The following is a 27760-nucleotide window of genomic DNA, read 5'->3' as shown; positions in this document are numbered from 1 at the left end:
TGAAAGGTCCATTGTAGTTTTCTCAGCCCTCCTTCTGACCTGCACAATATACAGGTCTTCTATGGAAGGCAAATTGGTTGCAAATGTTTTTTTCTGCAGTCTTATCCATTGGAGTCTGTTCTTGTCCTGTTCAGTTGCTGTACCAAACCAGGCTGTTGTAGATGTAAAAATGACAGATTCAATAATTCCTCTGTAGAACTTTATCAACAGCTCCTAGGGCATCCAATGCTGGACTCCAACAGTATATAGCTGGATGCACTTGTAGCTTCTCACAATCCTAACACAATTCCAGGAATTTCTCACCACTCTGATCTGGGTTGGATGAAAAGTATGACCAGGCACAGCTGGACTTTGCATTAAGTTCTGCTGATGTGCTCACATTTCCAAATCATGTGGATTCTGTACTATATTTTTCTTGGTGGGTCTCCAACTCTGAGTTTAGCTGTATGATATGCAGAAAGGCATTCATTAACTATTACTGGACTGGAGAAATTACAGTAGCTGTTGACATACTTCACCTCTGCTTTCATTATGGGGTAAAATAGAAGTCCTTTTTGCTTTACTAATATTGAGAATGATGATTTCATGATGATTTTGAAGGAGATTATATATTATATAGTTCGTTAGTTAGTTATTGGTTTTGCCGCTTAGCGGGAAACTGACCAGTTTGTGTATTTTGGCCTGACCCTAGATATATCCTCCAAAATACTCATAAGTCATCTGCTAATCTTTATGTTTTTCAGAGTTGTCCAAGGAGTGTTTAACTAAAATTCAAAATGATAGCCATGACACACTTAAAAACAGAGTAGAGTTTTGATCACACCATCTTTACTTTTTTTTTTTTGCCATGACTGCAAGCATATATGATTTTTTTTTATTATTTCAAATTAACTTTAATGGAATCCTTCACAAAGAATATCACCTTTCACTCCCTGATGGATTTTGAAACCCTATGTAGTATCTTTTGGTTCCTTGTTTAATTATTTGGAAGAATTTATTTTTCAAGTAAAAACAACTACCAATTTTGATCTAATGTAAAGGTTTACAATTAAACCAATTATTTTCTCTCTTTCTCCCCCACCCCCTCATTTGCTAGGCTTTTTACACATTTCCTCTAATAAATGAACCCCAAACCCAAATATATCTTAGAATATGGCTGCTTTATTCCTTTGTCTTGAAATAGTTTACTGAATAAAATAGAATGATTGGGATGCCATTGTTATATTTTTTAACTACTGACATTATCTACAATAAAAGAGGTGGATGAAAACCCACAAAGCTGGAAATACTTTATTTTAGAAGCTTGAAGTTCTGGACTATAAAGAGTTATTTCTAAGTTGATTGCTCTACAGGGAGTTGCATAGTATTTTATGCTTTGTTTGTATATGTATTATTCAGAGAGCAAGCCAAGGCTCTGTTAAATCAACAATACTTCATTTTGACTATGAGAGAAGTCACACAGTGCTGTGAAATGTGGCTTAAAGTTTAGCTAAGGTCTTGCTAAAAGGCTGCCTTGTGAAAGATTCACAGGCTATGTTGAGATGATAAAATCTTGAGAATAATGAGAAATGGCAAAATCACAATGGTCAATGCTTTGTTAATATTTTTCCAAAAGTCATTTCTGAACTTCAGCTGCTCCATGAAAACGGATCATGGTATCATAGGTGTCTTCACTATCAGCTCTTGAGCATGGCAAGACTCTTTTCTTTCTGAAATCCTGTTCTTTATGCATATAGATTTTATAATGAGGGTAAGAAGGAATTGAGGTTTATGGATATGGAATTCACAAATGACATAGCATTGCTAGCTGCATATCTACAGGATATGAGTAGTAATCTGGAAATGGAAGCAAAATTGGGCCAAGCAGTGAAAAAAAAAAGAAAGAAAGCTACGCAAGTGAATAATGCTTAAAGATACGCATTAATGGTTGTTGGATTAAGACATCCATTTATTATTCACACTATTCCTTTGCTTGGATAGTATATATATATTTAAAGATAGTTTTCCCTAATATATGCAGTATTGCATCCAAATTTCCATTTTAGACAAGTCAACCTTAACACATATATTTTTTGGGCCAAATATTAGCTTCCTTGCAGGAATATGAGAAAAGAATGAAAAGCACAAGCAAATTTCATTCATTGCTTTTCAACTGAAGCATGGTACAAACTTTTTGTGGATTGATTTCTTTTCTTGGAAGTTTAGGCTGGGGACCCCAGTTCCTCAACATCTCCTTGAGTAAATGAAGATTTCTAAAAAGAACGAGAGAGAATAGGAGGAAGGAAGGAATAATAGAAAAGAGTTGGAAGGGACCTTGGGGGTCTTCTAGTCCAAGCCTGCTCAAGCAGGAGACATATACCTTTCCAGACAAATACCAGTCCAGCCTCTTCTTAAAAGCCTCCAATGATGGAGCACCCACAACTTCTGAAGGCAAGCAGTTCCACTGGTTAATTGTTCTCACTGTTAGGAAATTACTCCTTAGTTCTAGATTGCTTCTCTCCTTAACTAGTTTCCATCCATTGTTTCTTGTCTTGCCTTCTGGAAATTGGAAGATATTGGAAAATATCTTTGTGGCAGCCCCTCAAATATTGGAACACTGCTATCATGTAGGAAGGAGGGAGGGAAGGAGGAAGGGAGGGAGGAAAGAAAGAAAACTTTGAAGCTATTGACTAATAGTTAGTTTGTCCCAACAATAATGGCTGAATCTACTCAGAAGATTCCACTGCCTTCCTCCCGGATCCAACTTAGTTTTATAAATAAAGTTTTTGTTCCATCTTTCCTGGTTTCTCATCAGTAAGACTCAGTTACGTAATGTATTACTAACCTTACCACTGGTTCTCTAATTATACATCTTGATATGGTAGCACTTTTCCTGACTAACATATTTTATTTAAAAGTATACGCTTTTCTGAGCAGCAGCTCACTTGATCAATGCATAGAATGGGTAGACAGTCACAGGACTTAAACTGGAGTGAGATGGAAGCTGAAGAAGGGAGGAGAAGAGGGGTTAGTTATGCAGATATAGGTTTCCTGTGAGAGAAGTTACAGTTACCTTTAATTAACAATTGCACTGTGCATATCTGACACATACTGTCATCTTTCTTCATGATATTTTAAAGGTAATCTTAAATGGAAAGATGGGGCACCTCCAGTACTATAATATTCTTGATTGGGATATTTCAGTAAGTGAAGGTATGCTAAAGGACAAAAACTTCCCCTGATTCTTTGTTACAACATGAGGGGGTGAGATCAAATTGTGATCTCATTTAGGTTCAGTTGGTCCTACTGGAAAAATGAGAAGGGAGAGATTTATGATCGCTATCAATACAGACTCTTCCATTGAGTCACACCCAATTTTATGACTTTTTGCCATGATTGTTAAATGAATCATTCCAGTTATTAATTACATGGTCATTAAGTGAATCTGGAAGCCAGCTGGGAAGGTCATGAATGGAGCTTTCATGACCCCCGGGACACTGTGATGGTTGCAAGTGTGAAGATTGTCCATAAGTCACTTTTTTTCAGTGCTATCATAACTTCAACTGGTCACGAAACAAATAGTTGCAAGTTGTACAAATCTGCTAAGTATCTATCTCTTAAACCAGGGGTCTTCAACCTTGGCAACTTTAAGATTTGTGGACTTCAATTCCCAGAATTCCCCAGTCAGTGCTGGTAAGGAATTCTGGGAGTTGAAGTCCACAAGTCTTAAAGTTGCCAAAGTTGGAGAGCCCTGTCTTAAACCATGCCTCCCAGTTTGCAAGTAAGGATTTTTTTTTTTTTTTAAACCTTTCTTACATCCTGGAAGAAAATTAGATAATTCCTTCTCCCTCTCTACCTTCCCTTACTCTGACTATTGACAACCACTGACAATTTCGGTTCAGTGAGACCGGCTCATAAACTTTGAAGAATCTTCACCTCACCTTCACTTCAAAGATAAATTGGAGAATGCTAAGGCTCTTCTCTATAAAGCTGCCATTGCTTAACGACTCTGCCACTTAAGCTTTCTCCTACTTCATATTATTAGACAGATCCCTGAAACAATTTGCATGCATGAACAGACAATTTTACTTCTACAGCAAAGAACATCATGTGGCTTTCCAAGACTCAGTCAGAATATATGGCTTGGTGACTGTTAAATTGTAGGCAAGAGATAACGTGGGAGGCTCCGACTGCTTAGCTTCTTTATTGCATTGTTCAGAACAAAGCCGCAGCAGTGGCAGCTCCTCTTACCACTGAGCTGCTCCCGGCTACAACCAGTGACGGCTCTTTAAATTCCCACCGCCGCAGACCAACCAATCAGAGGTGTGTATGTAAATATCTAACAGTGACACTGGCTTTTGTAAATGCCAGTAACTAATGGTTGAGGTACTCTTATAACTGCCCACAGCATTGGAAGAATATTCTTAATGAATATTAATTAAAATAGGGCTATAATACTAAATGTATCTCATGTCGTCTCCTTCCTCTTTCTGATCCTTGTGGTCACTTTTCTCTTCCTACAGAGCTCTGTAAATGACTATCCTGAGATATCCACTTGATTCAAGGAAGATATGTTGGTCTAGTAGCCAAGGCACTTGCTTAGAAGCTGGAAGTTTATGACTCTTTGCCCTGTCTTTAACATGGATGCCAACTGGATGAGTTTTGGCTAATTACTCGCTCTCATCTCTAGGAAGAAATTATTGGCAAACTGCTTCTGAAAATGTTACCGAGAAACTTCAAGGACTTATTTTTGTAGTTACCAGTAGTAAGGATGGTCTTGATGGACCAAAACAATCCAAATGAAAGTTTCTATCTTCACAATGGGGAAAGATACCTCCTACTGAGGGGTGGGCTGCTGGGAGTTTGCAAGTGGTTCGGGAGAATGTCTAGCTAAGATTCTGCATAGTTCAGAGAACCCCCAAATGTTACTTCTGGCTGGCCCTGCCCACCCCACCCCACCCCTCCCAGGAGTCCCCACTCGGCCCATTTTGGATGCAGGTAAGTGCAAGGCACATGTGGAAACTCAGGGAGGATGAAAAACGGGCCTCCCTGAAGTTCGGGAAGGCCAGAAATGGGTCCATTTCTGGCCTCCAGAGGGCCTCCAGAGCCCAGGAGGCTGTTTTCTCCATCATGGAGGCTTAAGGAAAGTCCCTGAGGGCAAAAACACACACACACCCCACTGTGGTGCAGGAGGTTGACTAGGCTACGCCCTTCATGGCCACACCCACCCAGCAACTGGGCAGAGAACTCCTTGCTAAAAATTTTGAAGCCCACCCCTGCTCCTACTCCCAAAGATTGTCACTTTTGTCATCTCACAGTGATTTCGGTCCAGTAGAAATACAGCTTGGGTTTCTTTTCTCCTTCTCAGCCAAACGGATCAACTGCCATTAGTTGGTCCTTTGATGCAGGGGTCTCCAACCTTGGCAACTTTAAGACTTGTGGACTTCAACTCCCAGAGTTTCTCAGCCAGCTGGCTGAGGAATTCTGGGAGTTGAAGTCCACAAGTCTTAAAGTTGCTAAGGTTAGAGACCCCTGCTTTGATGGACCTGAAAAAACTCCAGACTAATCTATGAGCCACATAGGAAACTCATCAGGAATCTGACCCAAGTCATGCCTTATTCAATCACAAGATTCACAGAGAGGGAAGAGTGCCATTTCACAGCCAGTGGAGACTTTGATCTACCATTGTTTTGCAGATGTCTGAGCCCACATAGCGTCACTGCTAGGCTTGACACCATACTAAGATCCTGGCTCAGCTTGGTGCATTGTTTTGGAAATATTTATAAATATTAGCTCTTGGACTTCCAAATAATTTTTTTAAAGAAAATAAAAGCTGACTCTCCATAATTTGTGGAAAACCAGGGCTGTCCTAAGTTATTTTATTGTTTGGCTTCCACATGACTAGGAATTCAATCTTAAGTCAACATCGATAACTGGATGGTGTTCATATGGCACATCAGAGATAAAGGTTACTAAAAAGTGCAAGATACAAACTGCTTTGTCTTTATTGGCATTCCCTCCCTCAGCACCTGCCTAATGGTAGGATTAGCTTTTAAAAATTGTTTAGAAAAGTCCCAGTTGTAAAGATGGGTTTTTTATTCTTCTTTTAATAATATCTGGTTTCTAATCATGGTGAAGTACAACTCAGGATGGTTTGTTTTTTTTCATTGTAAAAGTAATTACGTTCTTATCTTCTGAACGGATTACTCTAAATGTAAATAGTTGAATTGATCAGATTATCAGTCTGGAATGATTCTCATTCTGATTTCTCATTTAAGATTGCAGAGAAAATTAAATCAAGAACTAACATAGTTTAATTGAGGTTGGAAACCTTTATGTAACTTAGTTGGAAGTAAGGCCTTACTGATTTAATTTTAAATGAGGAGAACCTTTCTGCAAAGCTGGGATCAATCCGGCAAGCTCTTATCAAGGCTTTTTATCACCGATGTATCTATATACTGCTAAAATTTTCATTGTCATGACCTTTAACTGAACAAAACTGGCACCAATTTTTGAACCAAGGTATTTCCAGAACCCATGACTCCTGAGGGAATGAAATTTGGGGCGATTATGGTTACCTTAGTACTAATGGCTGCTGCTGCAGTTTTGTTCAATGTCCGATGACTGTTTATAGCCAGTCTCACAATCACTCACTCCCTTCCTTATCCAGCACCAGCACTACCTGCCAGAAAGGGAGGGGAGATATCTGATATCTTCCAGATTTCCACAAGGAAATTCAATGGGGAAGCCAGTAGGAAGTTGGAAATTGTTTGTATCTAAACAGCTATCCTCCTCTGGAAGTAGCAGTAATCTACTTTGCAATTTTATACTACATTTTTTTCTTCAGTGTATTCTGTATTGCAAGCCCCCAGAGAAAAAACACCCAGCATCTTATTGTTTTTGAAGAAATGTGAAAACAGACATTCTTTTTTAAAGAAACCTGAGATAATAATAGCTTAATCGGAATATGGTTATACAGTAAACCTTTCCGAATGCTGTGGCAGCAAACTTTGGAAGAATCATTTTTATAATTTTTGCTTAAACTTTGTTCTGCTGCTACTAATATATCAGCTATAAGAGAAGAAAAAGAATAAAGGAAACAGGGAGAGGGAGGGAGAGAGAGAGAAGGATAGCCTTATCCTTTCCCTTAAATGAACACATTGCTTCATCTCTTAACTAATGCTTCTTGACAGAAGAGGGGAGAAAGAATGTATTTTGTGGGGAGGGAGATAATAATAAGATGGACTTTCCAAAAGGACTGAGATCAGCATTTTCCCCTCACCTTTTAAAAGAGAACAGGAAAAAAAATGCAAGTTTTATGAGTCCCACTTATCCATCAAGAATGAGCATAGCTTAACTGTTGTATTTAAAGGCTGGAGTAAAGTTTGTGTCAGCTATAATCTATACAGACATGGGAAAGACATTGATGGGAATAAAATAAAAAATACACAACAAGAGACGATTTGCAGTCCACTGATTACACATAAAAAGAAAAGGCTAGGTGATTTGGAAAACGTTTATAGAAGATTTTACAACGGATTCTCTCTAGGAGGAGCTAGAGATTAAGAAATATCTCCAAGCCTGCAGTTTGTTTCTTTTATTACTTATCAAAATGAAGCAGCAGATATATTGTTGATATTGTTTCTGGTGCATCATGTTCTCTGAGAAGTTGGAGCCTGGCTGTATAGCAACTTCAAGTCATGCATCACAAGTTTGTAAAGGTTTACAAAGGTTTCTGCCCAGGTGTCTTTCTGATGTCCTTGGGACTGAGCTGTCCTGTATGCTGTGTAGACCATCGTCAATACCGTCCTTTCAAAATCTTCTTTCTTTAACATGCCAGGGAAACCTGACAGCCTGGAGCTTAATCTGCGTATTTCTGTAATACTTTTGGGGATAACATCATTACATATGGTGTCAAACGTTATCGCCTTCCTGGTTGAAGCGAGTTCCTCATCTTTGATTGTGATTTTTAGGTCATCATCAATTTTCAGCTCACCTAGAAGAAACTGGGATGAAAGCATGGGGGACAGAAGTTTTAAACTGGTTCTGGTTAAGTTCTTATAAATCAATACATGAGGTGCTAAAATTATGTCTGGATTAACATAGAGCAAGGATTGCCAGCTCTACACTCATTGTCCTTTCCATGAAGTTTCAGATTGTATGAAAATAATTGAATAAATGCTACTTTAATTGATAGGACTGCAATCCCTTGAATAATCAATGGAATCACTTTGGAAAAGCCTTGGGGAATCATCAGATTCAGTGCTTTCTCCAATGAAGAAAATATATGTACATAAAAAACTAGATCTCATAGATAGACCATCCATTAGAATCCATAGAGTTGGAGTCTATTTAGAATGCTGCTTTCTGTTGAATCAGTTCTATCTATACTAACTACTCTGGCAATGGATTCTTTGTCTTTGCCAAACATTCCAGACTGAATATTTCACTTTTTAAAGGGAGGGTCTCAACTTCTTAGGTAACTATGTGGCATTCCTAAAAGCTTACAGAATCAGAATACAATGTAGGAAAAGCTGGCTCTTTCTCTTCCTGTTCTAAGTTACTTTCAGGTTCATCTATACCAGCAGATTTTCCTGAACCTCTGATCACCCTTGAGATATCATTGTTACATTTACTGTTCACTAATGTATGCTATGGTATTTTGTTAAAATCATTTCTGTATTGTTCAAATTGCATTCGATTAAGAATAGTTCATTTATTCTGTATATTGCATGTGCATTATAGGTATGATCTAACCAATGAAATGAATAAATAAAATAGAAAAAATTATACTTAACAAATAAATTGTGTTACTTTTTTGCTTTGTTTACCATAACTGGAATGGAGAATGAAGATTTTTTTATAATTATTAATTGATTTTTATAAGCCCCCTTAATAATATAACTGAAGGCTAAAGCATACAGTATATCTAATGTATTTATTTTTTAAATACAACACTGGAATCAGGATAAAGAGGGGTGTGAAGATTTTGCTTCAGATGAGTCCAAAAATATCATATCTCTGAAACCGTTTTGGAATGACATCAGAAACCTGCACAATGACTTCACAAGGTTACAGTATCTGTGATTTTTCTCATGATTTTTAGCTGCCATGAAGTTGTGTCATCTTTTTGACCCATTGCTAGAGTCCTTTCCCCAAAAGGGCTGAATTCGGAACTATACTCTGGTTCATACTAAACCTCAAATAGAAGATCCACATCTTCCTGAGATTTCTGAAGCACTGGGTTGAGAAGAACTGCTGAGGACCTCTTCACACGGTGAGCAGATGGGAAAAACGTAGCTGAGGAAGAGAGGAGAGAGAATTGGCAAGAAGCTGTTAATGGAGGCAGTTGATTAATTAACCTAGGTGAAATGTTAATATATATTGCTGGTCCGTGTATGATGTGCCATACCATAAATAAATAAATAAACATGTATTTATTTTCTTGTGTTTTAAAAACCAGCACCCAGGTTCTGCTTAACCGTAGTTCAAGCTACAGTCTGCCTGTTTCTTAAAACAATTTTTCCAGTTTCCTGCAGTTTCATTCTTGTACTGGCTGACACCATCTCCCTTATCACTTAGAACTAAAAGCAATCCGTTGAATCTGAACAGAAGACTTAAACAGATAAGAGGAAATATATCTATATATAGCATATAATCAACCTGTAGAATCTATCGCTCCAAGGAGTGGAGTTGTCCATCAGTTTAGTTGGCTTTCAAAGGAGATTAGACAAATTTCTATTATGGACTAGTATAGTAGAAGCATGGATGCAGTCTAGTTCTATATATTGAGTATAAGGAAATAATTCTTTGGACAACTGCCTTGATTTCTTTGATGTCTTCAAGTGATATTGGATATGTCTAGGGTAATGTAGGGCAATATAGATCATCACAGTGGGAGTTTGCTTCTGATAACGGCTTAATTGCAGCAACACAACACCTTCACTTCTAAACTTTATATTATACTGGTTTTGCTATCAACTGCTTGGTATGGCTGTGGAAAGTTCTGATGATGTTCTTCAGATGAGAACAGGATATTCCATGTATAACTGGAGGTGGTCATGAATCTGAAGCCATTCATTGATTTGATACAGCCTTGGATAAGATCCACAAATTACAGTACTTCTTACAGTAGATTCACTGTATTATATTATAGACAAAGTGTTTTAGGGGTGTGCTTGCATAAACATGATTGGAAGAAATGCATTGGATTTCATGTGAATATGCAAACTTTCTGCTATTCCTTAAAGCACATCTATCCTTTATTGAGACTTCCATATATGTCTTAAAAAAGAACCCCTGCTTCATTATAAGGAAGTTATATTTGAAATGTGATGGTTTAATTATTCTCACTAAAGACAAAAAAAAAAAGATATTGCTAACATAATGAATAGCAGTGCTTGCATCTCTATTCAAAATACTTTAGAATTTTCTTTGAATTGTGCAGAGTTGTAACAACTTTTCACTGGTTTCAACAAGTAAAATATATAATAAAAATAATGCTGATCCTTCCTGTAATGAGCCAATTATAATCTGACACATTGTTTCTCACACAAGAGCTTGTTTACTGGTTTAAATCTTCACTGTGGCCTAGAGAAAGACCTAGAGTGGGAAGTCATCTACTATAGCAGTATCTTCTTACTAGATAACATAATGTTATCCAACTCCTTTCTCACTTCACTCTTAGCTGTTTTAGAAAGGGTCATCTCACCTTCAGGGAAGAGAGTTTTCAGAGGGGACAAAATGGATAGTGGGTACAGATCAGGAGGTCATCAGAAATTTCAGTATCCAATCACTCAACTTTTGTAATTATCTTTATCCTTCCCAAGTTTTGATATCTTCAAGCTGTCTGAAGTAGAACATTCCTCAACTGAGCAAAAGTTGTCAAGAACAATGTTCTTAAATAGGTTTCTAAACAGATATGCTAATAGTCTGATAGCATTGTATTTTTCAATTTAACTCAAAAAGACTTTGTCCTTCCAATAAGTTTAATTTCTTTAGATTCTTCTTGGTATCCTGAATTAAGCTTTTGTGGAATCTGCATTAGTTGCCAGTTTGCTTCTGGGCTTGTTTATTTATTTATTACATTTATATACGGTTCGAGGCGATTCTGAGTGAGTTTAATTCAGGATACTGGTTGTCGCCTTTTAAAGGCCTATGTGGTTTGGGGCTAGGTTATTTGATGAACTGTCTTTTCCCAGTTACATCTGCCTGACACACCAAAGTGCGGAGGCAGGATATATTTCAGGTCCCCTCCATTATGGAGATCTATTTAATGAGAGCAAGAAGAAGGTCCTTCTCTGTGCTCCCTCCCTCCCTGTGGAACATCATCTCCACATAAATTTGATACTCTTTGATAAACCCTAAAGACATGGTTTTACCAATGAGTCTGGGGACCCCAGGGTGATATGGAACACCTGAAGTGGTTTGTCTGATTGTTCTTACCAGGAGGGTGAATAATGGATTTGTATTTGGGGTTTTATTTCTGTAAGCACCTAGAGTCTTTGTGAGTTGGTTGGTCATATACATTTTATGAATGAATGAATGAATGAAATAAAGCTCAGGCAGGGCACCTAGCTCCCTACAACATAATTCAATCTTTTTCCAGCCCAGAAATGTGCAACATTTCACAGGCTTGGGCATTGAAAAAAAAAGTTCAGCTATTTGCAAAGCTGTAATTTAGTGGATTTGAAATGCATCGATTGGCTATTCCTGTCCTTGTACTTTAAAGCAGTGGTCCCACAACCTTTGCAGCTCCATGGACTGGTAGCAATTGCAGCAGCCGGGGAAGGGGATGGTTTCATGTGTGCAGCTTAATACAGCACTAGCACATATGGAGCTTTGTGCACTCACCACTTGTGTAGCCTGGTCCCAATGGACCACAGACCCAATGGGCCAGGGATTGTACACCTCTGCTTTCAAGCAAAGTATTCAAGGTAACATGTCAGGGGTGGGATTCAATTTTTTTAACAACCAGTTCTGTGGGCGTGGGTTAATTGGTGGACGTGGCTTGGTGGCCATGTGACTGAGTGGACATGGCTTGGTGGTCATATTATTGGCTATGTGTGGCCAACTCAATATCACTCACATCGAGGCATGCATCTCCTCACCTGGCGTCTCATGACTGTGGGGATGCTGCAACAGTCGTAAGTGTGAAAAAAGTCATAAGTCACTTTTTTCAGTGCCATTGTAACTTTGAATGGTCACTCTACACAAGCAAAGTACCAGCAAAGGAGGGGGAAAAAAACTCCAGAGAAGTTCCAGAGACAGGAAGTCTAATCCTGCCAAGAATGTAATAAGGGTCAACGGAGAGGCAGTTTCTGTAAGCAACACCAGAATGTTTCCATCCTGCCTTCCTTACAGGATTAGGCCAGTAATGTCTTCTAATAACCAGGTCTCTGAACTGCTTAAAATGTTAACAACTGGTTCTAGCGAATAGGTGCGACTGGTAGAATCCCACCCCTGTAACATGTGTATGTGTAAGTGTAACAAGAAACATAGATTTGTGACCCAGTCTTCAACACTCCCCTTCCTATATACCTTCCAACACCCCTTTCATCTTTGCCTATGTTCCTGCTGACCTGTGACAACTTTCTACATTGCAAATCAACACACGAGACACACTGAAATCACCAAGTGATAATTGCTTGGCAATTAAAACTTCCATCACCCAGCAGTTACAATGTTTACTTATTAAACCATTGTTGGCAGCAATCAAGATGACAGTGATCAGATTAATAATTTTTCAAGCATCTTTTCATGCAACTCTATGGCTGAGCCTAGCAACCATTTTGGCTTCCACTTCTGTAGACATCTGACAAAGACCTTCTCTGCTTCGGGATTTATGTGTTAGTCTTTACCATTTGACATAATTCTTCACTGCCTTGAAAGGGAATGCAGTGGTGAGATCTTTTTCTTGTGCTGGGCACAGAACATACACTCCCCTACCACTTTAACTAGAACAGTTATGCAAAGTTGGAAGTTTTCTGAAATTCTTTCTTAAGTAAGATAAAGAGTGCTCGGAAATTCAAAAGTCTGCATGCTTTTTGTAACCTTCAACTGGTCTAGTAAACATAATGTCTTAATAGAAATGTGGGAAAATTTTGACTCTTGGTTAGCAAGATTTCCTGCCTGCTGCCTGCTTCTGCTCGGTTTAAAGTGGATGGCTCTACTGACACTCACAGAGAATAGTTTTTCCCTTCTAACTTGCCTTCAAGCTAAATCACCTTTCTTGTGGTTAAAGTCCAGTGTTGTTCCTGTATAAGTCCCAAGTTAGCATCAACAAGGCTAAAGGGGATGGTTTAGATTTAAAAAAATGATGTCAGAAAGAGAGTTGATGTCCTCTTTCTCCTCAGTAGGTTTACACCACTTCTGCTGTTACTTTGAACTAAAGCCAAGCCAAGCCAAGCCAAGCCAGTATCACAGTTTTGTCTTTCTAAAGTTGGCTTTTAAACAATAACCTTTGGCTTTAAATCCAACAACTCCATGATGTATATAGACTGAAAGGAAAATATCTGGGACAGGGTGTATACAACAGGCCAAGCTAAAACAGACAACTCACATTACAGTGTTACATTTTGTGTGAATCTAGCTTTGACTCTTTGTTTTCAGCCTAACCTGCTAAATTATGCATATTAAAATATACTTCCTTTTTTTATTTTGGTTAGTGTGCTATGTAAACCTACCAATATAGTTTACAAACCATGATTTATAATGTTGCATTTGTATATTGAGCTCACATGGCTTAATCAAGAACTGTCATCCCAAAGCTTGGCTAAATGCATTGTAAAAAATATAGCCATTGTGTCCTTGGGCTACTTCCAGTACTTTAGGCCCCACTGAGTCTCAAAATTTACTCACACTTCTTTATATTTCAGAGTTATTCAAAACCAGTCTTCGGAAGATTTTGCTATTCTGTTTTAAGTCATGCGGGACTCTGATATATCTATCTCTGCCCTGAATTTTATTCCCCATGCAAAAGCATTTTTGGCTGTCTTTGCCTGCTTTATTTTGGTTCACATTTTACTTTTCAAAACAACCACAAGCCAGAAATAAAACCCTGAAATGGGAAGAAATGTGTAACCAATACTTGACCAAGTATTTATAAATCCATGCACAAACTTTTTTTCTGATGTAGTTCTCTCCCACACAGCAACATGAAGTGTTATTGTATATCAAAGAAGAATATGTGACTGTATTCATGGCATTTGCAATCTTCTTTTTTTTCCACTGGAAAAGTTTATATGAAATAATCATTTAATCTCAACGTGTGCTAATTCATTTTAATGATGCATTTGATTTATTTTATGTACTGTCATTATGGTTGCTTGGAAAGAGAAGATTCCCAATCTATTATAAGGCTGATATTTCACATAGAATGAGTTCCAAAATTTTGATTTGCATTCCTTGCTCATTGGATCAATGGAGGGTCCTGAGGAGCCATGATAGACAGGATCCAGTTCTGCTTTGACCATTTTGAATTGTGGCTTTTCCAGAATCTCAGGCAAAATTTATTCGGGCTCCTGACCCCTTCATATAGATCTTTTTTTAAAAAAAATTTTTTTTTTTGAAAAGACAGAGACACAATGTCAGTCTTCCTAAAGATAAAACATATGCTGTGGCAAATGAACAATAATACTACTCCTTGATGTTTTATGCTGTACTCCTGCAATATTCTAATTATTTTGTAAGTTTTGTTACAAAATTATGGAGAAATAATGCCTTTTTCCCATTGCTTGCCATTCTATTGGTTAAAACAGCATTTGGTTTCTCAACTATTTTTCAAAAGAAAAATAATTCAGTAGTCGAATATTTTACATTTACATTTTACATTTTATTTGATTTGTCAATCACTTACAAGATAGATACAGGTATAAAAATAAATATAGTTTTTAATACATGAGATAGATACTTATAAGAAAAGTAAAAAAAATAGGACAGGGACGGTAGGCATGATTGGTGCACTTGTGCACGCCCCCTACAGGCCTCTTAGGAAGGGGGTGAGGTCAATACTAGACAGTCTAAGGTTAAAGTGTAATAAATAAATAAATAAATAAATAAATAAATAATAACTTATTTATTTATTTATTTATAATTAATTAATTGTTTATAATAAATAAAGAATAATAAATTAATAAATTAAAGTGTAATTAAAAAATAAATATGTAATTGAATGGTTGAATTCACCAAACTCCGTAACCAAAAGTCAACCAGAACAAAAAAAAAAAACTGAAACTGATTGCTCCTAATCGGGAAAGTATGCCCTAATTCTATTTATTTATTTAGACATTTTATATAGTCGACTCCTTGCTCATCGAGACTCTGGCCAGCTTACAAGCCATTCCCAGAGTGACAGTAATTTTAGCAGGAGTTTCATTGAATCAGACTCTAACTCTAACCTAACTTCATTTCAGTTGCAGTTGAAACATATAACCTTAACCTAATCCTTAGGAAAAAAGTAACAGAAACAAACAAAAAAAAAGGGGGGGGGAGAGGGAGCAGCAGATGGAAAAAGAAACAACCATGAAGGGGGGGGGAAGGGATGAATGAAGCACAACTGTTTTTCCTTTCACTCCATCTTTTTTTGAAGTGTTTGTGATATTATAGTGAGGTATATTTCATTGCAATGTTTTTAACCCTTGTTGATGGATAGAAGCGACTTAGAGCCTCAGTTTTGGTCGCCATGATGTAAAAAAGATGTTGAGACTCTAGAAAGAGTGCAGAGAAGAGCAAGAAAGATGATTAGGGGACTGGAGGCTAAAACATATGAAGAATGGTTGCAGGAACTGGGTATGTCTAGACTAATGAAAAGAAGGACTAGAGGAGACATGATAGCAGTCTTCCAATATCTGAGGGGCTGCCACAAAGAAGAGGGAGTCAAGCTATTCTCCAAAGCACCAGAGGACAGGACAAGAAGCAATAAGGATGGAAACTAATCAAGGAGAGAAGCAACCTAGAACTAAGGAGAAATTTCCTGACCATTAGAACAATTAATCAGTGAAACAACTTGCCTCCAGAAGTTGTGGATGCTCCAACACTGGAAGTTTTTAAAAAGATGTTGGATAACCATTTGTCTGAAGTTGTGTACGGTTTCCTGCCTAGGCAGGGGGTTGGACTAGAAGACCTCCAAGGTCCCTTCCAACTCCATTCTATTCTATTCTATTCTATTCTATTCTATTCTATTCTATTCTATTCTATTCTATTCGTTAACTAAGGTAGGTAAATATTTTAAAATGATTTTGGACACTGTGCATGCTTTATTTCCATGATAGCATTAGGATCTACGAGCCAAGGAGACCCAGTTAGACTATAAGTAAATCATCATTTCTTGGCTAAAAGCCATATTTAACTTTTTTGGACAGCTGAGAGCCAATGTGTGGATGAGCAGGACCCTAAAAATGTATTTGTTTTAACATGTCTATGCTTGTCTTAAGAGGGTTCTCCACTCTGAAAGTCTTTTATACCTTTTTTAAGTAGACAATTGTACCATTAGGTTTCAGAGGGGGGTTCTGAGGACCCCTTGAGAGTCCTGATGTTTGCAATTGGGGGTGTTTTTGCCTGCAATGGAAAGACTAATAATGATGACATGTTTTAAAGTAATAAGACAGGTAAAGCTAATGATAGTTGGGGTTTTTTTTATAGTACTCAGTCAGTTTATACATAGACTAGGTGGAGCTCTATTCATATTTATACTGGAAAATTGCCAGGAAACACAGAAATAGAGCCTACATTTTCAGCACTGTGCTGTGTGTGCACATGTGTGTGTGTGTGTGTGTGTGCATTTGTCTGTGTGTATGTGAATGTGTATGTGTGTCTTTCCTTCAGATTTCAAGCTGCATATCCCAAAAGATTCCAGATCAAAACAAGCAGCTTTTTAAAAGTCTTATAAATGGGGAACAGTATGCTTATATAATAATACATAAATAAAGAAGGATTTGGACTAAGTAAATAGATATAAAGAGCCTCTTGATGCGGGTGAAGAAGGAGAGTGCAAAAATTGGCTTGAAACTCAACATTAAGAAAACTAAGATCATGGCATCCAGCCCTCTCAATTCCTGGCAAATAGATGGGGAAGAAATGGAGGTAGTGACAGATTTTATTTTCCTGGACTCCAAGATCACTGCAGATAGATACTACAGCCAAGAAATTAAAAGACGCTTGCTCCTGGGGAGGAAAGCTATGACAAATCTAGACAGCATACTAAAAAGCAGAGACATCACACTGCCAACAAAAGTGTGTTTAGTCAAGGCTATGGTTTTCCCAGTTGCAATGTATGGCTGTGAAAGTTGGACCCTAAGAAAGGCTGAGCGCCAAAGAATTGAGATCTTTGAATTATGGTGCTGGAGAAGACTCCTGTGAGTCCCTTGGACCGCAAGGCAATCAAACTGGTCAGTCCTAGGGGAGATCAACCCTGACTGCTCTTTAGAAGGCCAGATGCTGAAGATGAAACTCAAATACTTTGGCACCTAATGAGAAGGAAGGACTCCTTGAGGGCAAAAGAAGAAGGGGCAAGAGAGAATGAGGTGGCTGGATGGAGTCACTGAAGCAGTAGGCATGAGCTTAAATGGACTCCAAAAATGGTAGAGGACAGGAAGACCTGGAGGAACATTGTCCATGGGGGCATGATGGGTCAGACATGACTTTGCAACTAACAAAAACAACAACAAAAATGGATATAAATAGATGATTTAAGATGTCCTGTTGGTAATTACAGAAATTATCACAGGTTTTGCAATTTAAGGGACTAGAAAACAGAATAGTTAAAAAGAAAAGAAAAAGAACAGAAGAAAAAAAGAGGAGAGAAGTGAGAGAGTGGTTCATACCAGTGGTGGGATTCAAATTTTGTTACTACCGGTTCTGTAGGTGTGGCTTGGTGGGCGTGGCAGGGGAAGGATACTGTAAAATCTCCAGTCAGAGGTGGTATTTGCCAGTTCTCTGAACTACTCAAAAATTCCACTACCAGTTCTCCAGAACTGGTCAGAACCTGCTGAATACCACCTCTGTTTCATACTCTCAAATCTAAGCATTGCTGCAATTTGAAGAAATAATTTGAAATCAGAACTTTCCAAACCTTTAAAATAGCCAACTCAACTTGGATATATAAGAAATATGTAGATGTGCTGCAAGAAATTTAATTAGAGCAGGTGGAAATTATCAAAATTACATGGCATTTTGCTCCCACCATTATGGAAATAAAGAGTGTCCCATTTTCCAGACGGTCTTCTTATGAAAAAGAAAGCGAAGCGGGGCAACTAACCTCTTCAGAGACATTAAACTGTAAACAGTAGGGCAAAAGTTTTTTTCTCTGACCTCTTGTTCCACCCAATCTTCTCTTCCGTTTTGAGTTTTTAGAAGGAGAATTGTTGGCAGACAAAAAGTCCAGTTTAGTCTGATTCAAGTAGAATCAACCCTATTTCTCCCCATATAAGGAAAGATGAATTCAATAAAGTGAAGAAGCACAGGCTATCAGTGTTGTAAGTACAGCTTCTCTCCCATCTTTTGAATTCTACTGTACAGTGCAGTGTTGGTGCAGTGTTGGGGGTTTCGGTTCAATGTGTGGAGTGTGAAGGATGTGTGTTTGTGTTTATTCTCATGGTCATGATGTGCACTGAAGATGGTGTTTGATTTCGTTGTACGAGGTGCAATGACAATAAAGTAAAGTAAAGTAAACTAAAGTAATCTGCTGAAGAATGTTTATAAGAATTCAGCTTCTTCATAATTTTATAGTTTCTAACATTAAACATGTATCTCAGTAATAATGCTTTCCTGAAGCTTGTCCCAAAAGTGTTTTTTCAGGAGGCAATTGGACTTTCTTGTTTTTTCTTTTGAAGATGTTTCACTTCTCATCCAAGAAGCTTTTTCAGCTCTGACAGGATACTGGGGAACGGAAATATTTATATTCCTTGCAGACAGCTGGTTATTTGCATGCTTTTAGAGGGTCATTGAAACTCTTGGAAGTTTATCTGTGTCCTCAGGGTCACCTGAGTAGTGCTCCTAGTCCTATAGTCTTCAATTTTTTTCTGGAAATCCACTCCTACTCCCATACCATTCAAAGGGTGTTCATCTCAAATTGTATAACTAAAAGTCTGTAGAGATTCTCAGTCATCCAGCTTCTTGGATGAGAAGCAAAACATCTTCAAAGAAAGAACGGAGTCCAGTTACCTCCTGAAAAAGCACCTTTGGGACAACGATAACCTGGATGACTGAGAATCTCTACAGACTTTCCCTGAAGCTCAGATTTGACTATCTGATGTTGTGATTCTGACTCATTTTCTTACTCCTGTCTTGGACAAGCAACTGTATCTGTAATTGTAGACTTCAGGTCTCTGTTCAGAGGCTCCTCTGGGAATTGAGATCCTTGACTCTGGGAGTTGCCAAGGTTGGGCACCCCTTGATATAGATATAGGTTGATGAGCTTCTGTAAAATATGCTTAATCTCCCGCTTGGATGAGGGGAAGTGGGTCTGCAATTTTTCATAATAAAATTTGGAAGGGGGGAAGAACAGGTCAAAGAGGTTATGATAAAGTGGGCTAAGAATTTCGGCTGCAATACCCATATGGATCAGTGGAAAAATATGGGGTTAATTGGGCTGAAATTTACATCTTGACATTAAAAATAAGATTTATCAAATTTATCAAATGCCATACCAGAAAAAATATCTAGAATTTATAAAGCCCCTTCAAATGCAGGTAATCCCCAATTTATGACTATAATAGAGCCTGCCCATCATAATTGCAACAGTTGTTAAATAAATTGGACACATGACTGACAAGACTTCGTTAGCTTTTTGCAAAAGTCTGGTTATAAGACAAGGACATAATGTCATCATTTTTTCCTTTGGAGCTTCGAGGCTGCGACATTTAGTGCCTGGGAAAGCGGGAGGGGGGATTGCAAGGAGCGATGGAAGATTAGACACAACAACACTTCTTTCTCTGGGTCAAGGACGATTGCCCTGTAGCTGGAGGGAGTGACTGGGGGTAGTCTCTAGTTGGGGTGAAAATATGATTGGACCATGTGATGGATTTGTGGATGCAGAGGATGGATTTTTGACTTTCTTTTGGGAGGGGGAAAATCCAGAACTCTCAGATTTGGGTTTTCCCAGATGTGCCAATATGATATCTCTAATAAAATGGAACTTTGAGAAAATGCTAGCCTTGGAGTCTTTATTCATGGAGGTTTTTACTTGGAATGCTGACACATAAGGCTGGTCATAAAATGACGAGTATAAGGACTCCTGCCTTGGGCAGGAGGTTGGACTAGAAGACCTCCAATGTCCCTTTCCAGCCCTAGGATTCCATGATTCCCTAATTTCAGATTTATTGAAAAGAATCTTATAGGCTTAGACAAGCCAACAGTGTGACCCAATCGCCATCAATCTTCTGTAAGGTTATGCTATATTATATTTTTCAATGCATGCAGCTGTAAATCACAATGAATTTCCATTAATATCAATTATTGAAATTTATCAACATTTCCCAGTGATTTCAAGGAGACCTCAGTAGGACTAAATACAAGATAAATACAACTGGAGTAAGTGTATTAGTTCTGCTTAGACATCCTTGAAATTCTTGTTTGATGCCAAAGCTCACATAAAACTTGCCATGTTTTGTCACTCTTAATTCTCAAGTGTTTTTTCTGCATCTGAGCGCTGAGTGCAAAGCATCCAAGTTGTCATTCCAATGCAGTGATTGCTACTGTAAAACTTGGTTCAGAAAGTAAAATGTACTTCCTAGCCTTGTGGATGCAGTGTTTTTTGTCCCCCTTTTCCAAGGAACTTTACTGTCAACTATAAACTGATTTAATTGGAGTAACTGCTGGAATCCTGACATTTACCAGTAATCAATTCTGAAAAGCTACCCAGAAAATGGTGATGAAGGAAGTTCTGATAATACCCCAGAAGAATAAAAGAAATCCAACTTTCTATTTACTGAAACAGACCATTATTTCAGGCATCCCATGAACAAAAAGTAAGAATAGTATTATCCCAATTTATCATATTGTGCTAAACAGCAAGATTTTAGTGGTATTAATTATCCATCAAGATTAAAGCTCCCTGCAGTCATGATGACTAATAGCTATGGATAAGCCCCCCTCATATTTGTTTTAATATAATTCTAACATTATTTAAAACTGGTTATTATCAACATAGCATCAAGAAACCCAATAACTTCATGGTGGACTTTACTGCCTCCTGAATTGTTTAGCAATCAATTGCATATGAAGGTGCTAAACTATAGTATCTTGAGAGATTAAACTTGCTGTTCTTTCCTCTACTGGATACCAAAATCCATGCATAGCTCATAAGATACCATGAGGATAGGTGAAAAGGTAACTTAATATTTAGATGGCCTAAGAAGGCAGAAGGATAACGGAATAAGGTCCCAAGACTTACATCTGGAGAATGATGGTCAAGAGTTCAGAGAGGTCATACTTGATAGGGAATATAAGGAATTAAAAACACTTATGATATCCCTTGACAAATAAGAAGTCAACTCCATTAAATATGGCTGAACCAACAGCAATAGTTCGAGCCACGATGCTTTATGAAATTCTAGTACCTTTGTTTAATCTCCTACTCAATCCAATATTATTTCCCCAATTGTCATTCCCCGAACTGTATTCTTTTACTTTTCTTTTAGAATAATAATAAAAACCTTTTGAAGCAAATATGAAATATACTATTTTTTCAATTATAATGTTTATCCAGAAAGAATTTTACCCATTTACCCATTTTTACCCATTTCCTGATATATGGCTGCCATGTGATGTAAAAAAGGATGTTGAGACTCTAGAAAGAGTACAGAGAAGAGCAACAAAGATGGTTAGAGAAGTGGAGGCTAAAACACATCAATAACGGTTGCTGGAATTGGGTCTGTCTAGTTTAATGAAAAGAAGGACTAGGGGTGCCATGACAGCAGTGTTCCAATATCTAAGGGACTGCCATAGAGAAGAGGGGGTCAACTTATTCTCCAAAGCACCTGAAGGCAGGACAAGAAGCAATGGATGGAAACTAATCAAGAAGAGAAGCAACCTAGAACTATGAAGAATAATTAGAACATTAGTTAGTTGTTCCACTGATTAATTAGTTAGAATCAGTTGTTCCACTGATTAATTCATTAGAACAATTAATCAGTGGAACAACTTGCCTCAGTTGTGAATGCTCCAACACTGGAAGTTTTTAAGAAGAGATTAGACAACCATTTGTCTGAAGTGGTGTAGGGTTCCTGCCTAGGCAGGGAGTTGGACTAGAAGACCTCCAAGGTCCCTTCCAACTCTATTATTTTGTTAGTTATTTTCTGTTGCCAACACTAGCATGGAAGGAAGCTAAATTACTGAGTGTATGCGTGTGTGTGTATGTGTGTGTGTGTGAGAGAGAGAGAGCAAGAGAGAGTGAGTGAGTTGTAGAATATTTTGGATTCATTCTGCATTTATATTCAATCTTCGGATTTAATGATTTTGCTGTATTCAAATGATCAGGTTTTTTTTTTTTACAAAAAAATGTCTCTGTCATTTGTCATTCCACAAAGAATGATTTATGCTGATCATTATTTACATCTGTCCTTAATTTAAATTATTGATTCACCCAATTCACTTTAAAATGTCTGTTACAAATGCTCCATCTGATATTTAGCACTGAAAAAATGTGGCTTCTTATAATATACCTAAAAAGGAAAGAGGCCAATTAAGATGACCAGATTTTAACAAGACTTAAAACTTGAAGGATTTTCATATGTTTAGCCTTAGAAGGAAAAGTCTGAGAGAAACATGACTGTAATCTCTAAGGCAAATACTTAAGGAGTTGTTCAACAGCCCTTATAATCATGTTTCTACAGTCTGAAGTATTTGACCAGTTCAGGAAATAATACCATTAAATCAATATTCTCGTAAGGACTGACTGACTTCACATATGGTTGGTATAAAAATGGGTTGGAGATGGCGGAATTCAAATTTTTTTACTACCGGTTCTGTGGGTGTGGCTTGGAAAAACAAATCTCAACTGGCTGGTTTCATAAGTAATGCTAACCAACCTTCATTAAACTTGTCTTATTGGGTGGAAAATTCTGATTACTGAAGTTAGGTGATGTGAATGTTGCCCACATGGATGAAGTTATACTAAATCAGAAGCCCTGGCTTGCTTCATACATTGCATTTAGCTAAAACTGAACAAAAAGTTCATATCTGAGCGATATGACATCTGATGCCTTGGACCAGATGTCTCCCAAATCTCCTTTAATTCTGAAATTCCCTGAATAGATTGTCTTCAGAGTTTCAAGTCAAGCAAAAGTGGCTTATATAAAGCATGAACAAATATACATTTTACCATATGCCAACATTCGCTTGAAAATGCTGTGGATTTAGAATGGGTCTCAAACAGTCTGCTAAGAAATGTTTTCTATCTTCATTGTAGGAAGTTTTGCAATAGCAAACACAGAGCCAGGGTAACAGAAAGAGGTGAGATTATGTCAGGACCTTATTCAAATCTGGGAGGGTTGGTTTAACCAAAGGAACCTCAAACTCATCAACATCCCCAATGTATGAAGTAGATTTTCCTATGAATAATCAGCAGGGACTACCCTTTTCAATACCACATAATTAACATTGCAAGACAGATGGTTTGATTTTATCATGCAGTTGAGACTCATCAGAAATTTAAAAAAATGCCTAATTCAATCTCTCCAAAGAAGATCATGAACATGGAACTATTATGATTCTCAATCAATGACCTAAATTACTCCTCTATTGAAGATGGAAATGTACATTTCCACAAGTTCCAGTTTTTCCGATCTAAGAAAGAAACTGCATCAAATGTTACCTAATCTGGTATATTTTATTAGGTCTATATTTTTATGCAACTGACAAAATTCACAAATTCACACATCCTCAACTAATGAGCAGATCAAAGTGCAGTTATCTTTTGGGTTGTGAACTTGTGTTTTGTAATCCAGCACTATATTTAAAAATTGCAGACCGAGTGTTGAAAGATATTGCCTAAAGGCTGTACATTAGAGGAAAACACATAAAAAAGCATAACCAGTGAAAATTGTTAGAAAACTATTAGTTTTACAGGCCTTGAGTCAGTAACGTGTGTGTGTGTGTGTGTGTGTGTGTGTGTGTGTATTACTGACTCATTACTGACTATGTATATATATCTCAATAAAAGTAAATAACACATATGCCTTGCCATAAGTTTATAGAATTAAAGGGTTAGAAGGAAGGGATTTTGAAGACATGATGTAACCATCAAGTCCAATGGACCAGTGCTACAGAAATTTTAGTATAAGAAATACGATTGTCTAAGCACATAAGAAAGCAGGGTTTTTTTCTTCTGTACATTATACAAGCAAGTGATCAGGTTCTCGGCTACAAACATAGTAAAGAACACATGACCAAATCACTGTGTTAATTTTATTTGGCTAACAAATTTATGCTTCACGTCTTTAGCCTCTTTCTCTCTTTCCTGCTACCCACCTTTGAGCCTGAAAAAGCACCAGCACAGAGACATGAAATATAATTCTGGACTACCGAAACAAAGGTCTGTCTGTCATCTCCCCAGTTATTTGTAACCTCATAGCTTTTTGTCAAACACAATAACCACGTGCATAACATCATAATATATGCACACCAGCCAAGGTTTGGTTAATCGAAACATTATAGTACCAATACCTTGAATTTAACTGGTACAATCCAAAAAATAAGTTTTTAAATAGATCTTAATCTATGGGCAGGTTTATCCAATTGTCCTAATTCATCTATTAGTTCTGAGCAATTGATCTGGAGTAAAAGGAAAGGTCATCTTGTGATTTTAGACTCTAAACTGGAGTCCAGGAAAATGCTGCTGGACAAGGCAACCATTATGTTATACTATATCATTCTAGAAGGGTTCTGACAGTAAGAAGGGTAGTTCACCTTTAATTTTGCCTGTTTTTTTTCCTGCCCAGCCAATTCCTCTGCCCTATGAGATCACTTTTCTGGGAAATATAAATCATTATAGAGCAGTGTTTGTCAAGCACGGTAACCTTTAATATGCATGGATCTCAATTCCCAGAATGAAGTCCATGCATCTTAAGATCTCCAAGTTTGACAAACAAAGCTATAGGATAAGAATATACTATTATCTTGTAAGATATATTGGCACCATTGGCTCTTCTAAGTTTGTGCACAAAGGCACAGAGAAGATGGGAGAAAGAGTTCCTGGAACATGACCACTGATATTATCTTCTAGGGTAGACTTTGATGTCTCTGACACCACCTGCTCCGCTGTATGTCATCTCAGGGAAGAAGCTAAGAATTTGAGCACCATTTGGGTTCAAGAAAATATGAGAGCTTTTCTCTGTTGTGCAGTAATTTCCATATTAACTATTCTGTTGGATGGAATCAGCATCAACCGCAGTGAAAACAAAAACATCTAGACATTCTAAGTTCCCTCGAGTATCTTTATAGTTGACAGATCCAGCAAGATAAAGAAGGTAAATGTTTGAGTTGAGCTGAGGAGGGTGCATGATTAGGAAAGAAGCAGGCATAGTTTAGGGAGTTTCTAGATGCATGGTATCTCAAGCTATTCTCCAAAGAACCTGAGGGCAAAACAAGAAGCAATGGGTGGAAACTAATCAAGGAGAGAAGCGACCTAGAACTAAATCTAGGTTGCAACCTAGAACTAAATCTAGGTTGCAACCTAGAACAGTTAGAACAATTCACCTGACAGAACAATTAATCAGTGGAATAACTTGCCTCCAAAAGTTGTGAATGCTCCAACACTGGAAGTTTTTAAGAAGAGATTGGACAACTATTTGACTGAAATGGTATAGGGTTTCCTGCCTAAGCAGGGGGTTGGACTAGAAGACCTCCAAGATCCCTTCCAACTCTGTTTCTATTCTATTCTATTCTATTCTATTCTATTCTATTCTATTCTATTCTATTCTATTCTATTCTATTCTATTCTATTCTATTCTATTCTATGTCTATATGTATCCAGTATGCCAGAGATTTTAAAGAACTTAACATAGCAACCTTGTTGAAGCTAACATCAAGAAAGGACTCTGTTTGAAAATCTGTGGGCCTAGTATGCATACAAATTTAAGTCAGACTTGTCTCCTGGAGAAAACCAAGTTCATGCAGTTTTCTGGGCAGTATTTCCAAAAAGGGTTACCAATGCATTCTTCTTAGCCTGAGAGAGACTGACTGGCCCCAAATAATCTACAGTAGTTAGTTTCCATGCTAACTAAGGTTTCCTTTAGTCCAAGATAGCTCAATCTAATCTAATCTAATCTAATCTAATCTAATCTAATCTAATCTAATCTAATCTAATCTAATCTAACCATCTAATCCTATTTCAATGCAATGTGTTTAAAAACAACCCATCTTAAACAGAGAGCTGTTCAATCTGTTTAAGCTCAGCAAGGACTGGATTAACTTTCAGAGCCAACAGCTTCTGTTTGGGTGAACCAACCCTGAATTTCCATCAAAACATCTATATAAAATTGCAGTACACACCCAATAACTTAATCCCCAACTTTCATAGCAATTAAGGGGAGAAAGATCATTGCTGTCTTATTTATTTATAAATTTGCTTGCAGAACATAAAGGAGAAATGTATGATCAAATGGCGAATAAACAAGAAGAAAAGAATCTAGAAAAGGGGGTGGATGCGATTTGGAAAAAAGAAGCTTGTTTGATAAAATATCAGCACCACATGCCTGCTTTTAAGCAATAATGTGTTTATATTTATAACTCTTACCTCGATTCCACCTGGGGGGCACAGTGCCATGAGCATTATAATACAGCAAAAACAGGAACAGCATCTTCCAGTGCATTGCAAATTTCCCAAAGCAGAGATTTTTCTGCTTCTACAGTATCTGGTTTCTTGTATGCCAGGACACAGCTGGCTAATCTCTCTCCTCTCTGCTCCTTTTGGAAAATGGGATGAGTATAATGGGGTGAAGTAGCAGCACCTCACTCTAGACTAATTTTCATTAGAGTCAAGGAATTCATTTGCACAGAAGGGCTCTATTTTATATCCGCATCTGGAGTGACTCGTGACGCATGCAAGCTCTCTGGCAGCTGTAGGGGTATATCATTACATTTTTGTTTTGGGTTTCTTTTTTTTTTAATAGTTCAGTTCCATTCAGTAGTTGAGCCAGCTGGAAATTTCCCTTGTGTCAACAGACAAAAGTAGCTGTATAAAAGAACACTATTAAATCTTCAAGGCCACTAGCTCCTATGCACATATTTCTTAGTGATCATTACCAAGCCTGTGCTCCTTGAACAAGGCATTGACAGTTCTGGTATGCCAAACCCAGGGCTGGAGTGTGTTCATTGAAAGAATGCTGCATGCTTACAGGACCAATTTGTTTTTACTGAGCACAATAACATGGAACAACTTTGCCAAGCAGGTCAAAGTTGGATGGTTGATATGAAGAAGAAAATACTTGACATAGACAGGGACATTCTAATATAATCTTTACCTGTGGGTTGAAAACTAAACCAAGATTGTGTTAGTTTTCTTACTACATGTAATCCAAAGAATGGCAATGAGGTGGTTATATATTTGTAAGCCTCAGTTATTTCTTGTCTAACACACATTTAAAAATATGGTTAATTCTTTCCCATTATGTTCAGTAAGGCTTGTTTTTTTTCCATTCAAAATCAAAGAAAAGTGCAGAAAGCAGTGGTGTGGGGTGATTAAAGAAATGAAGAGTTACCCTGTGGTAAGATGGATGGCCAATATATTCTGTAAATAAATAAAGAACAAGGAAAGTGACATGATAGCAGTATTCCAGTATTT

General features: G+C 37.6%; 1 protein-coding gene across 1 annotated transcript; it reads right to left on the bottom strand.

Moving 5' to 3' along the window:
• Positions 1-7481: 7481 nt before the first annotated feature.
• FAM180A (family with sequence similarity 180 member A) lies at positions 7482-27304 on the bottom strand. The gene is made up of 3 exons (XM_026693465.2): positions 26714-27304; positions 9179-9279; positions 7482-7985 (listed from the first exon to the last, which is right to left on the bottom strand). Exons 1-3 carry the CDS (start codon positions 26787-26789, stop codon positions 7632-7634), a joined length of 531 nt encoding a protein of 176 aa, XP_026549250.2. The 5' UTR covers positions 26790-27304; the 3' UTR covers positions 7482-7631.
• Between the last annotated feature and the right edge of the window lie 456 nt (positions 27305-27760).

This window comes from Notechis scutatus, chromosome 6, assembly GCF_049901735.1.
Source record: "Notechis scutatus isolate UNSWTSFEM ecotype Mainland chromosome 6, rNotScu1.2, whole genome shotgun sequence".
Classification (NCBI taxonomy): Eukaryota; Metazoa; Chordata; class Lepidosauria; order Squamata; family Elapidae; genus Notechis; species Notechis scutatus.
This window is presented reverse-complemented; position numbering and strand designations above follow the sequence as displayed.